Raw genomic sequence first — 13,860 nt, 5'->3', positions numbered from 1 at the left:
TGCAGTCACAAGAAACACCAAACAAGTGGCATAACACAGACATAATGACAATGTTCTACATCTTAGTTTGGTGGTTAAAAAACTTGTGACTTTTAAAAGTCCAACTATTAAAAAATTAAAAAGTGCAACTATTAAGCTCTCCCTTCAAGAGAGCAAAGATGAATGAAGAAAATCAGACTATCAGGCCAGGACTAAGAGGCCGCATGAACACTGCTGTCCATACCCTGAGACCATGAGAACCAGATGGTGCCCGACGATCACACTGACCACACTAGAAGGCATAACCAAAGAAGAGCCTGAATAGAGTGAAGAAAAAGGTGGAGCAAACCTCAAAATCTTAAAAAAAGGTCAGATTTACTGATCAGAGAGACCTGGGGCTTGGAACTAAAATCACCAGTGTTACTCAACCTCCAGTCAAATAACAGGCCAGTAAGGTGACCAGTAACTATAGGGAGACACTCCTTAAAACAATTAACCAACCAGGACAAAAGGGCACATTTGCCCATGGATGGAACTTGGAGGGCAGGAAGACACACGAAGGAAGAGCGAATGGGAACAGGCTGCACTGGAGAAAGGAGGAAGGGCGCTGTTACAACGAGGGGACTGTAATCACCATGAAAGAACAATGCATACCAACTGCAGAATGAAAAACCAGTTCTGTCTACCTACTTTTACTCAGTATTATAAAAATATAATTGGAAAAAAGATAAAAGCAGCAAAACCCACACTGTAGAAAGCATTTAGAACAAAAGAAACATGTCAATAGAAATTATCAAAACTGAACTCAGTGAAAAAAATTACTGATAAAAAGAATTTTTAAAAAGAGGGTTTTAATGGAAACAGCCCAAATGTTCAAACCACAATCGAATGGATTGAGAAATTATGGTACATTTACACGATGGAATAGTACACAGCATGTAGGAAAAATGATTTCGAAATTACTACCTAACTTGGGAGGAACTGCAGGGAATTATGCTAAATGAACTAACTCTGTCCCATCAAGGACAGAAACTGTATAAGGCCATTATTGTAGAAACAGATAACTAGTAAAATGAGTATGAAGATCTAATGGGGGAGAAGAGGGAGAACAGAGGGGTGAGGACAGGCAGGGAGAGTAATCACACAATTTGACAGGGAGACGGAGAGGTGAGTAAAGGAAATGGCCAAGAGCTAGTGTAAAAAGCAATGTATATAAACTTTGTAAGTACACCAACATAAAATAAAAATGAAAAACAAAACACAGGGATTTAGGGTACCATGTACAACAAATATTCTTTATACAACAAAGAAACTGTAAAGTTAAAAAAAAACCAACCACCAAACCTGGAAGACCTTAAAAGAACCTTACAAAACATCAATCAATTGCAACATATGAGGACTCAACAGCAAAGTGGAGAAGAAAAAAGGAAAGTCACTAAACTTGGAGACAGATCAACGGCAATTATCCAATGTGAGCGAGACAGCAAAGTTCCTGACAATTTGCACTTGCACACGGGTCGCTGTCGATCTCCACAGTCAGCCTGCTCTTGCTGCTCCATCGCCTCTTCCCACAGGTGTCCTTAATCTGATTCCTGTCGATTCTCTCCGATGAGGTCCATGGATACCGCTGGCATTTGGTTTTTACATTTTTTTTTCATTTTTTATTACTTTTTGTGTGTGGACCACCAAATCTGATCTGACTGGCACAGGAGGAGATTGCCCCTCCTTTTCTACCAGAGCATCTGGTGGTTTTGAACTGTGCACTTCTGGGATTGCAGTGTGGCTTCTTGCCACTAGGCCAGCAGAGCTCGCCAACATTGATTGTATCTCCAGCCTCACTTCAGCCACCACATTCATTTTTCCAACTAACTACAAGTCCTCCATCTTTGTTTCCAACTTTTGCACTCAGGTTACCAATTATTATTAATGTATCTCGATAGCATTTACCTCTGGGACAACTGTTCCAACATTAATGTCAAGAAACTCACAGAGAGGTGAGAATGTAAGGTGGAAGAAAAAGTTTGAGAAATAAATGCTGAAAATATCTGATACTTGACCTTAACTTTTTTTTTAAACCAAACACTATATGCCTGGAGATTTCTGAATCTTAGCACAGCTAAATAAACACAAAAAAATACATATACCAGCAAATATTGTAAGCACACCATTAATCATTAACAACAAAATTGAAACCTTAAAAGCATCCAGAGAAAAATGATAGGTAACTTAAAAGGGGGAAAAAATCATTCAAATTACTGTGGTTTCTAATCAGAAACCATGGCAGTCAAAAATATGGCTTACATGTTTAAGGTCCTGAAAGAAAAGAACAACCAAGCGATGTATCTAGAAAATAAAGTATTGAGCAGTTAAAGGGTAACATAAAAGCAAAGTCCTCACAAAAATTTGCACATAGTTATTCACCGCAGTCTTTTTCAAACTAGACAAAAGTGGAAACAACCTATCACTCACTCACTCACTAGATAAACAAAATGTTTATATTCATACAATGTAATTTTATCATTCATCCATAAAACATGCTACAATATGGTTAAATGTGGGAAATACTATGTTAAGTGAAAATAGATTCAAAAGGCTACATATTGCATCTTTCCATCATTTACATGAAATGTCCAGAAAAGGCAAATTCAAAGAGACAGCTGGCTGGGGTTGCCAGAGGCAACAGGGAAACAGGAGTAAGTAACTGCTAATGGCCACTGGGGAGGAGTGTGATAAAATGAATTAGATAGGAGTGATTGTTGCACAATTCTAAATATACTAAGTATCACGAACTGTATGCTTTAAAAGACTACATTTTATGATAGATCGATTATATTTCACTTTTAAAAATAAAAGGACAAAGTAGCTTTTGTTGTCACAAACATCAAAAGTCAAAGCAAAGAAAAATTACCAGAAATATCTAAGAGAAGCATTATACAATTAAAGATTCTACTCAAAAAAAGGTGATTAGAGCCTCCTATATGGACTGAAGCTCAACGTCAAGAAAACAAAGATTCTAACCACTGGGCCAACTGGCGGCATCAGCATGGATGGTGAAGAGATTGAGATTGTTGTTCACAGCTTTAATTTATTTGGCTCCACAGTCAACACTCTTGGTAACAGCAGCCAGGAAATCAGGAGACAAATTGCACTGGGAAAGTCGGCTGTGAGGGACCTCTCAAGAGTACTGAAGAGCAACGATGTCAGACTGGAGACTAAGGTGTGCCTGATCTGGGCTATAGTCTTCACAATTCTGTGCTATGAATCAGAGAGTTGGACAGTGAATAGGGTTGACAGAAAGGATTGATGCCTCTGAGCTGTGGTGCTGGAGACGAGTGTTGAATATACATGGACTGCTAGGAGAACAAACAGGTTTGTCCTAGAGAGGGTGAAGCCAGAGTGTTCCCTGGAGTCAAGGATTCTGAAGCTTCATCTGACATATTTTGGGCATGTTGCAAGGAGGGACTGGTCCTTGGAGAGGGACATCATGTTTGGCAGAGTGGAGGGGAAGCGAAGGAGAGGAAGACCTTTGATGAGATGGATCAATTCTGTGACTGGAGTGGTGGGAATAGTGCATTTGAGATGGCTAGGTTGGCACAGGATAGAACAGCATTTAGAGCTCTTGTACATAGGGTCGCTATTAGTTGCAAATGACTCGATGGCACATAACAACAACAACACAACATAGTTCCACCAAATAACTGAGCATCACAATATATAGGGTCAAACCTGGCAGAAATGATAACTGAATTACAACAAAGGCAAGACAGACATGAAGACTGTTCACCAAGGAGGATGCTAGAAAGCCAAGAAATACATCAGGAAACAGTCAAGTCACCAGCCTGGAGAGGCAGGCGCAAGTCAAAACAAGATACCATCTCACCCCAGCAGTAATAGCAAAGTTTAACAGTATAGCAAATAATATACATTGGCAGGGATATGGAGAGACAAACTTCTATGTACTGCTGGTGGGATTATAAAATGGTACCATCACTATGGAAGGTAATTTGGCATTTCCTCAAAAAGGTGAATATAAAAATCTTATCTGGTCCAGCTATTCCACTACTAGGAATAGAGCCCAAGTACAACAGAGCTGAGACACAAACTGATATACATACACCTATGTTTACTGTCAGTCAGTTCTTTTTGGTACAGTGATTTTGTGTATTCTCTCCTCCTTCTTTTAATGCTTTCTGGATCATTAAATACACTACCCATTGTATTTTTCAATATTGAGACTCGAGGTTTAAATTTTTTTGTTTGTTTGGTTTTTTCAGTTCTCTCAGCTTGAGAAAAGCAGAGTGAGTTCTTCTCTTTTTTAATCTTCAATCTTAGCTCTCTGTATATTTCATCATAAACTTTTCTTTGTCCTCTTGAGCTGCCCTTTGAAATCTTCTGTTCAGTTCTTTTACTTTGGCATGTTTTCCCTTTGTTTTGGCTTCTCAACACTCTAGAGCAATTTTCAGTTTCTTCTGACATCCATTTTGATTTTTTCTTTCTCCCCTTTGTAATGACTTTTTGCTTTCTTCATGGGTAATATAATTTATATCATCCCACAACTCACCCAATCTTTGATCACTGGTGTTCAATACCTCAAATCTATTCCTAAAATGATCTTGAAATTTAGATGGAATAGATTCAAGATCATATCTTGGTTCTTGTGGACTTAGTTCCATTTTCTTTGGCCAGAATTTGAACTTGCATATGAGTAACTGATGGTCCAATACACAGTCCACCTCTGGCCTAGTTTTGACTACTGACACTGAGCTTCTCCAATGATTTCTTCCACAATGTAGTCACTCTGATTCCTATGCAGCCCATGAGGTGAGATCCATGACTGACACGGAAAAATTTCATAAGTACCACATGAGCAGGAGCTAATGGGAATGAAGGAGGAGGTGGAAGGCTATATTGAAGGCACTGGTAAAAAATAAGGCAGGCCCCAGGAACCAGTGAGATACCAAATGACTTGTTTCAATTAACAGATGCAGCCTTGGATGCACTCACCAGTCTATGCTAGGAAATCTGGAGGACAGCTGTCTAGCCAACAGATTGTAAAGGTCCATATTTGTTCCCATTTCCAAGAAAGGTAATCCAAAAGAATGTAGAAACTACTGAACAATATCATTTATATCACACGCAAGCAAAATACTGCTGAAGATCATTCAAAAATGGCTAGAACAGTACATAGATAGGGAACTGCCAGAAGTTCAAGCAGGATTTCCACCTCTGCTGAGGTCAGATGGATCCAGGCTAAAAGTAGAGAAAACCAGAAGAATGTCTATTTGTGCTTTATTGACTATGCAACGGCATTTGACTGTGTGGATTATAACAACTTGTGGCTCACGCTGAGAAGAATGGGAGTTTCAGAGCACTTAATTGTGATCATGAGAAACCTACGCTGGACCAGCAGGAGGCTGTTGTGCAAACAGAGCAAGGAGTACATTAGGGTTGTAGTCTCTACATACCTATTCAATCTGCTGAGCAAATTATTTGAGAACCTGGATTCAAAAAAGAGGAATGTGGCATCAAGATTGGAGGGAGACTCATCAATAACCTGCAATATGCAGATGACACAACCTTGCTTGCTGAAAGTGAGGAGGACTTAAAAGCACTTCTTGGAGAAATGCAAGGAATGTAGTCTTTGGTATGGACTGCATCTCAATGTCAAGAAAACAAAGATTCTTACCACTGGACAAAAAGGCAACATCATGATGGATGGAGAAGAGATTCAAACTGTCAAAAGCGTCATCTCATTTAGAGTCACAATTAATACCCTCACTACCAGCAGCCAGAAAATGAGGAAACACAGTGCACTGGAAAAGTCTGTACAGTTAGGGACTCTCCAAATTACTGAGGGGTAACGATGTCAGTGTGAGGACTAAGGTGTGTCTGATTCAAGCCATGTGGTCTTTTCAATCACTTGCTATGCATCTGAGAGCTGAACAATGAATAGGGATGACAGAAGAAGAATTGACACCTTTGACAAGAACACTGAACATCCTATGAATGGCCAAAAGAACAAACAAGTATGTCTTGGAGAGGGTACAGCCAGAATGTTCTTTGGAAGCAAGATGGATGAGACTTTGCCTCACATACTCTGGGCATGTTGCTAGGAGGGGCTATTCCTTGGAGAGGGACATGATAACTTGGAAAGGTAGGGGGTGGGCAAAGCAGGGGAAGACTCTCAATTAGGTGGCTTGACATAGTGACTGACTAAATAGGCCCTAGTGTGTCAGGAAGTCTGGGGACGGCACAAAATAGGATAGGTTTCCGATCCATTGTTTATAGAGTTGCTATAATGCATACTCAACTGGCCAGCACCTACCAACAACTAACAACATATCTATTGTAGTAGTATTCACAACAGCGAGAAGATGGAGGGAGGAAAACAATCCAAATGGCCATCAACAAAGGAATGAATAGAGACATTTTAGTACATTCACCCAATGGAACACCATGCAGCATCAAAGAATGATGAAGAATTAGAAAAATACCACACAACATGGGGAAGTCTAGAGGATATTATGCTGCGTGAAATAACTCCATCCAAGAGGACAGATGCTGTGTGAGACCACTACTGTGAAAACAGGAGTATAATTGGGGGTGAGGAGTGGGGAGCACAAGTGGGGGGATCAGTAGAAATAGAATGCCCACTACGAAGGATCAGGAGAAGGGAAGATCAACCCAGGAAGAATGGACACATGGACATTATTGATACTGGAATTAGCAACCTGGTATTGAATATGTGTAACCGTACAAAAGGCAAGGAGGGAGGAGGTGGCAGAGGGAGAGATGAGTAAGGATAGGGAAGGTGCAAGGAGGACTTGAGACGTAGTGATAAAATGCCTGTATCAGTTGTAATTAACTATATAAAACAAAATATGTATCAATGTTCAAAAACTAATTTTGAAAACTACCTTCAGAAGTAAAAATGAAAAAGACAAATTCACAATTACACTTGGAAGGTTCCAAATTCCTCATATTAACTAGCAGAAGCATAAGAAAATCGGCACAGATATATAGAACTAAACGTTATCAGGCAAATGGATCTAATTTACATTTCTACAGCAGAATATACTTGCAATTTTCAAAGAATTTAAATCGTACAAAGTATGTTCTCTGAACATAATCAAATTAGACTAAGCAATGCTATAAAAGATAAAAGAATAATTTCCAATACTTGGAAATTAAATAACTGAACAATCCAAGGGTCAGAAAGAAGTCTCAAAGAGTATCAAAGAATATTTTAACTGAAAGAAAGTAAAAATAAGGATGTGAGGGTGATCTGGCTATGACATCTGACACTCCACTGATCACCAGGATTGAAAGTAAAAATAAAATACATTAAAAAAAAGTAGGCTAGAGGAGAAATTGTTCCACACTTATAGCATTAACTGTCTGTATTAAAAAAGTCTTGGATTGGTGAGCTCTGGTGGCCTAGTGGCAAGAAGTTGCACTGCAATCTCAGAGGTGCACGGTTCGAATCCACCAGATGCTCTGCCAGGGAAGGAGGGACAATCTCCTCCTGTACCAGTCAGATCTGATTTGATGGTACACACAAAAAATAATGAAATAAAATAAAAAAATTTTTAAAAAAAGTCTCAAATTAATAATCTAGATTTTCTTTAATAATTTACATTTTCACTTTAAGAAACTAAAAAACAAGGGGGACTCTGGTGGCCTAGTGGTAAGGAGCTGCAATTACAATCCCAGAGGCGCACAGTTCGAATCCACCAGATGCTCTGCCAGGGAAGGAGGGACAATCTCCTCCTGTACCAGTCAGATCTGATTTGACGGTACACTCACATAAAAATAATAAAATTTTAAAAAATTTTAAAAAAATAAACTAAAAAACAGAGAAGTAAAATAAATTTAAAAGCAAGTAGTATACAGCCAAATCAAAATACAAAATTAAAACAACAACAACAAAAATTAAGTAGGATGCGAGAGTGGACTCAAACCAGCAGCAGCAGTGCAGACGGAGCGGACCAGGAGGGACATCCTTCTGCTGTCACAGCACGGTCACTAGGAATCAAGCGGACTCAAGGGGACCTAATAATAACCACTAAAAAAAAGTACAAAATAGAGAAAGCCAGTGAAAACAAAGCCAATTCTTAAAACACATTAACAAATCTTTACTATGACTGACACAAGGGGAAAAAAAGACAATCTACGAACACTGGCTATGAAAGAGGGGTATCAGTACAGACCCCACAGACACGAAAAGGATCACAAGAGAATACTGTGAAGACACTATGCACATAATTCAAAATGGACCAATTCCTCAAAAACTATGAATTAGTCAAACTTACTCAAATGAAATAACCAGAATAGTTTACCAACAACTAAACAAACTGAATTCATTCTATAAGCCTCCAAACTACAAAATCTTCAACCTAGACAGTTGTGTTAGCCAATGAAAGTAAACATTTAAGGTAGAAATAAAGCCGATTCTATTTATTTGCTATGCATTAAAGAGCTGGACAATGATTAAGGATGACAGAAGAATCAATGTCTTTGGGTTGTGGTGCTGGAGAAGAGTCTTGAACCACCGACCATCAAGAAAACAAATAGCCCTCTGTCTTGGAGAGGGTGAAACCAAGTCTCTCTTTAGAGGCTAGAATTTTGAAGCTCAGCTCCATTTCACGTACTTTGAGCACGTGGTCAGGAGGGACCAGCCCTTGGAAAAGGACATTATACTTGGAAGAGTGGAAGGACAGTCCTGGAGAGGAAGACCCCAGATGAGATCGACTAATAAAATAACTGGAGCAAGGGTGTGTCAGAATCAGAGACTGCCTCAGGTTAGGGCAGGCTTCAAAGCTTTGTCCATAGGGTCACTATGAGTTGCAGGAGACTCGATGGTACCTAACAACAATAACAATAACCCAATTGTTAAAAATAAAAGGAACACTTGCAAATTCATTTGATAAGGCCAGTACTTCCCTAAGACTAAAACAAAATATAGTACAAGAAAGGAAAACTACAGACCAATATTCCTCATGAACACAGATTTTAGCAACACATAGACAATGTGCGATACTTTAACCAAACAGGTTCACACTAGAGATGCATTATTGGTTCAATGCAGAAAAAACATGTATTAGTACAAGGTCAGATCCACTTTTCAAAGCCATGTGAAAACGTGCTATTTTTAAAGATATATATTATCTGACTATTAAACACTTTTCAACTGTAAGAAAAAAAAAGAAGTGCTTTGCTTATTCAGGATCCTTTTTTTCTCCAAATAAACCTGACAATTTCCCTTTTGATCTCCTTGGGAAAAAAGAAAAACATCTAGACACAAAAATTCAACTAGCATTCTAGATCTAGAGAGGAACTTTCCAGAAAGGAACTTCCTCAGTTTATAGCTAAGAATCCCACTTACTGGTCACAGTATTTAGATCGAGACCCTGTACAGATGTGCGTTTTCATCACTTCTATTTAACTGTGGTACCAAATGTGTGATCTAGAAAATGTATAAAATTGCTCATAATCACAGAGAACATGATTATTTATATAGAAAACACACATAAAAATAGCCTTTACAGAAGTAATAAGTACAGTTCAGGATAAAGTCAACACATAAAAATTAATCACACTTCCAGCAATAAACTGGAAACTGAATTTCAAAAAGCAATATAACTAAAATAACACCAAAAAAAAATTACAAATATACAATAAAATTATACAGAATCTATATGAAAAATATAAAATGGTAATGAAAGAAAACTCAAATAATGGGGAGAGAGATCATGTTCATTGGTTAGAGAACTTGAAATAGTAAAGATAGCCAAATCCCAATCAAAATCTGAATAGAGATCTTTCATTGATATAGACTGCCTCGTTGTAAAATTTCTTTGGAAAGATAAGGATCGAGAATAACCAAAAGAGTATTAGAAAAAGAAATCAGAAGAATTACACAGCCCAACTCCAAGATTTACAAAAAAGCTGCATTGATAATCAAGACACTGAGGCAAAGTGCCAGGCACAAATGTCATCTACACAGAGTAGCAACCAGAACAGACCTGTACAAATAAAAAGAAAGGAATAAGAACAACTAAAATGCGTATGAGCTGCCAGGTATGCACAACCAAAACACAAAATAGTACAGCTCTCTAGGATTATTATCTGGCAAATTCTTACTAAGTTAAACATAAATTTATGCTAAAGAAATTAAACTTTTAAACTTACACACAAATGTTAATAAAGGCTTTATTAATTATTGGCAAAAACTGGCAACAATCCAAACGTCCAACAAATGAAAGAACAAACACATTTACACAACAGAGTTACTGTCAGCAAGAGAAATATGAACTATCGATATACGCAACAAACATGGGTGAATTTTAGAAGCATTAGACTAAAAAGTACTCCTTGTCATCAAGTGAGAACAAACTCACAGCTGACCCTCCAGTGGGTTTTCGGAAGCTGTGAATTGCACTGAAGCCACACTGGTGGGTTTGAACCATCAGAGACCACCAGCTGTTGTGTACCTTCAGTTGGAAGTGACTCACAGCTGCCCCACCGATGGTTTTCCAGAGGCAGCTAACTGCACAGGAGGAGACGGCCCATCTTTCTCCCGTGGAGCTGGTGGATTCAAACCACGTGCCTCTGAGCTGGCTGTACAATCCCCCACCACTAAGCCACCAGAGCTCCCTTAACATCAATAAAATTGGGGGGTGGGAAGCTAGTTAAAAAGGTTCCAGGCTGCAGAACTGCATTTACATAGTATTCTCAAAAAGATAAATCACGTGACGGAGAACAAATAAGTGGCTGCCAGGACCAGAAAGCTGGAGGGAGGGATTTTTCTGGATGGAACTGTTTTATGTTTCCTGATTGTAGTGGCAAGTACTTAAATATCTAGATGCACTAAGTTCAGAAAACTGTATATAAAAAAAAGTCAAATGATTAGTATATTATGTTTTTAAATTTAGCAAGACATGACCAACATTTTTTTTTACATGACCAACAATTTTGTGATAATGAATCTAAAATTTAGATAAAATGAACAAATTTCTTGAAGAGCATAAAACTGGCACACAAAGAAACAACAATCTAGCTAATACTAAATCTATGAAAATAGAAATTTTAATTTAAAATGTTCTTAAAAAGAAAACTTATCTTGTTCATGTCATCATATTCTTGCAAACATTTAAGAATGAATGAAGTAAGAGTTATCTACCAGCTGCTTTGCAGGGAAAATATGGGCAATCATCTACTGTTTGATTTCCAACTTCCAAAAACTCACTAGAGGGTCAGCTATGACACAGTTTCAACTTTAGAGCAGCGAGTTAAGTTTTTGGGTTATACTGTTAGGGAAATGGGGAAAAGCAGCCTCAATCTCTACATAAGAGCGTACACAAGGATTTAAACAGACCTGAATGTGAAAGGAAATAATAAAGTTTCCAAAAAAAACCATCAAAAGATCTTTAAGATTCTGGTAAAACTTAAAGATAAAAAGTTCTTAAATATTAAAAAAGTACCAACTACATTTTTTTATTAAAAACTGAACTTCAGAAAAACTAAAGAACTTTGGTTCATCAAAAGATATTACCAAAAACAACCAAAAAAAAAGATTATCACAGAGAGCTTTGGTGGCCTAGGGGCAAGAAGCTGCACTGCTATCCCATCTGTGTGAGGTTCAAATCCACCAGATGCTCTCCTAGATAAGGAGGGACAATCTCTTCCTGTACCAGTCAGAACTGATTTGACAGTACATGCACAAAAAATAATAAAATTTAAAAAAAAGATACTAGCACAAAAATGAATAAAACAGTCTAAAGAAATACTTTCCATAATGCAAACAAAGGTGACATTCCCTAATTTAAAAAAAAAAAAATCCTGACAAGTCACTCCATTTTCAAAACTGTTAGAAACTTAAACAGGTATTTGAAAGACATTATCTAAGTTGCTACGTGGCACCTTTAAGTCACCAGGGAAATGACAATTAAATTACAAGGTACGTGACAGATCAGGGACCTGACAGATCTACCAAACGCAAAAAGCATCAGTGCCATCAGGCTGATTCTAACTTACAGCAACTTCAGGTGAGGAAAGAATGGTGCTCCGTAGGACTGTCAATGGTTCAGATCACATGCTCACCTAAGACACAGTGTTATGTGCCTACTGGAATTGCAAAAAGTCATCTTCCTTTTATAACTTTAGATCTCCACAGTCCTGACCTATTGGAAGCTGAGAGACATCATTTAGACAAACGTTTAAAGAAGTGGCCAGCTCAATGTCAAAGAAACAAGCAGAAAGACCAACAGTAAGATTCAGGTCCTTGGGTGTCTCATTCAGTACTTTCTGACAATCCACATAGCCTCTTTCAGTACTAGTAACTTCTCAAAGCAAGCAGCATTACCAGGCTCTTCAGATTTAAATTACTGGTTCCAGTTACAATACTCAAAGCAATCTAAAAACAAGGTTCAAACACATGAATAACTAAAAGTACCAACAAGCTCAACCAGGAAAACACCATTTCCAGTTCCAATGTCTAGTACTGAAGCATCCAATGGTATCTTCTGTTTTTCCAGCCACCTGATTAATCGATACATACTCTCTTCTCCAAACCTGTCAGAAACAGGAAATCAGTTAATCAAATAACAGACATAAACCAAAAGTTACAACTCTATGCTACATACTCATTAAAGTCTTTCCAAAGCACTACCAGTGCCATTTAAGCATCTTCTCAAATGTTACTTTAAAGAAAACATCTCCAAGAATAAAATAAACAAGGTCAATATATTTCTGACTAAAAAATAATTAGTCATAAATTATAAAAATTATAATAATTTTTCTAGGGAGCTCTAGTGGATACAGTTGCACTGCCAACCAAAGGTGGGAGGTTCAAATCTACTACCTGTCCTGCAGGAGGAGTATGGGCCTCTGCAAACAAGCTGGAGGCTCAGATATGGGTTGGTTGACAGTTTTTCTCAAAATTTTATTTCTCATAGGACAACTGTAAGAATAATTTCTTTATGGTTTTCGGTGCTGTCAAGTCAGTACCAATTAAAAGTTGACCCTCCAGTAGGTTTTCAGAAGGTATTTATCGAACAGAAAGATTGCTCATGGTTCTTCCATAGAGCAGCTGATGGATTCGAACTGAGTGCCTTTGAGATCTGGAACCACAGCACAGTTTCTTAACACTAGGTCACCAGAGCACTCCATTTTAAATCTGAATCCTTAAAAGGAAAAAAAGAGAGAGGCTATAAATCTATCCAATAAAGCCAGAATCAGTCTCGGTTGCCAAGATTTTTAAGGGAGCTTTCTTTTTTTTATAACCTTTGGTATATGCATTTCTTTGGCATAAACATTTGCTATGCTCAGATACACAACTATGCACACACACACACACACATATCATCATCTCCATCCCAGTTTCTTTTTTTCACCCAACTCACCAGATTTCTCCTGCATCTCCATATTCTTGAAAAGTCTGCAGTTCTCGTTCATAGATGGCATCCCAACTGTCGAAATGCAAAGGGAGGGTCTTTAATTAAACCGCATTATGCATGAAACATAGGTGCTCAGTGCGTTATAAAGAGACAGGGGTTTAAAACACAGTGTGCCCAGCAAGGACACCCACGATCCGTTAAGATCTTTGTGCTAAAAAGAACAAAAGACCCGAGCAAGCCGAGTAGGTTTAAACACCTACGGCATTCACAAAAGAATCCGACAAATGTATGTGACTTAGGGATTTTTTTTTTTTTTAATAAAAGAGAAACGCAAAAGCTGCGTCCGCCCAGCCCCCAGCCCGGTGGCGCGCAGGCGCGCTCCCGTTGAGCCCCGCTGCAGCCTCGATCGCGCAGACACAGCACTCTGCGGCCGGGACCGCGGGGACTCGGAGGACTCACGCCGGCCGCGCGCTGCCTTCGCTGG

At 38.4% G+C, this 13,860-nt stretch overlaps 1 protein-coding gene across 1 annotated transcript in view; it reads right to left on the bottom strand.

Annotated features, from left to right (window-relative positions):
- The window catches only part of METTL10 (methyltransferase like 10), a 62,559-nt gene that overhangs the window by 41,556 nt on the left and 7,143 nt on the right, over positions 1–13,860 (bottom strand). Inside the window, exons 4-5 of the mRNA XM_006880136.1 lie at positions 13,383–13,448; positions 12,438–12,552 (exon numbers count right to left, since the gene is read on the bottom strand). Coding sequence (XP_006880198.1) covers positions 12,438–12,552; positions 13,383–13,448 — 181 coding nt within the window. The remainder of the gene's footprint in view (positions 1–12,437; positions 12,553–13,382; positions 13,449–13,860) is intronic.

Source organism: Elephantulus edwardii, unplaced genomic scaffold, assembly GCF_000299155.1.
Source record: "Elephantulus edwardii isolate Elephantulus edwardi_28Jun2011 unplaced genomic scaffold, EleEdw1.0 scaffold00006, whole genome shotgun sequence".
NCBI lineage: Eukaryota > Metazoa > Chordata > Mammalia > Macroscelidea > Macroscelididae > Elephantulus > Elephantulus edwardii.
The sequence above is the reverse complement of the archived record's forward strand: the minus strand, read 5'-3'. Positions and strand labels throughout refer to the sequence as shown.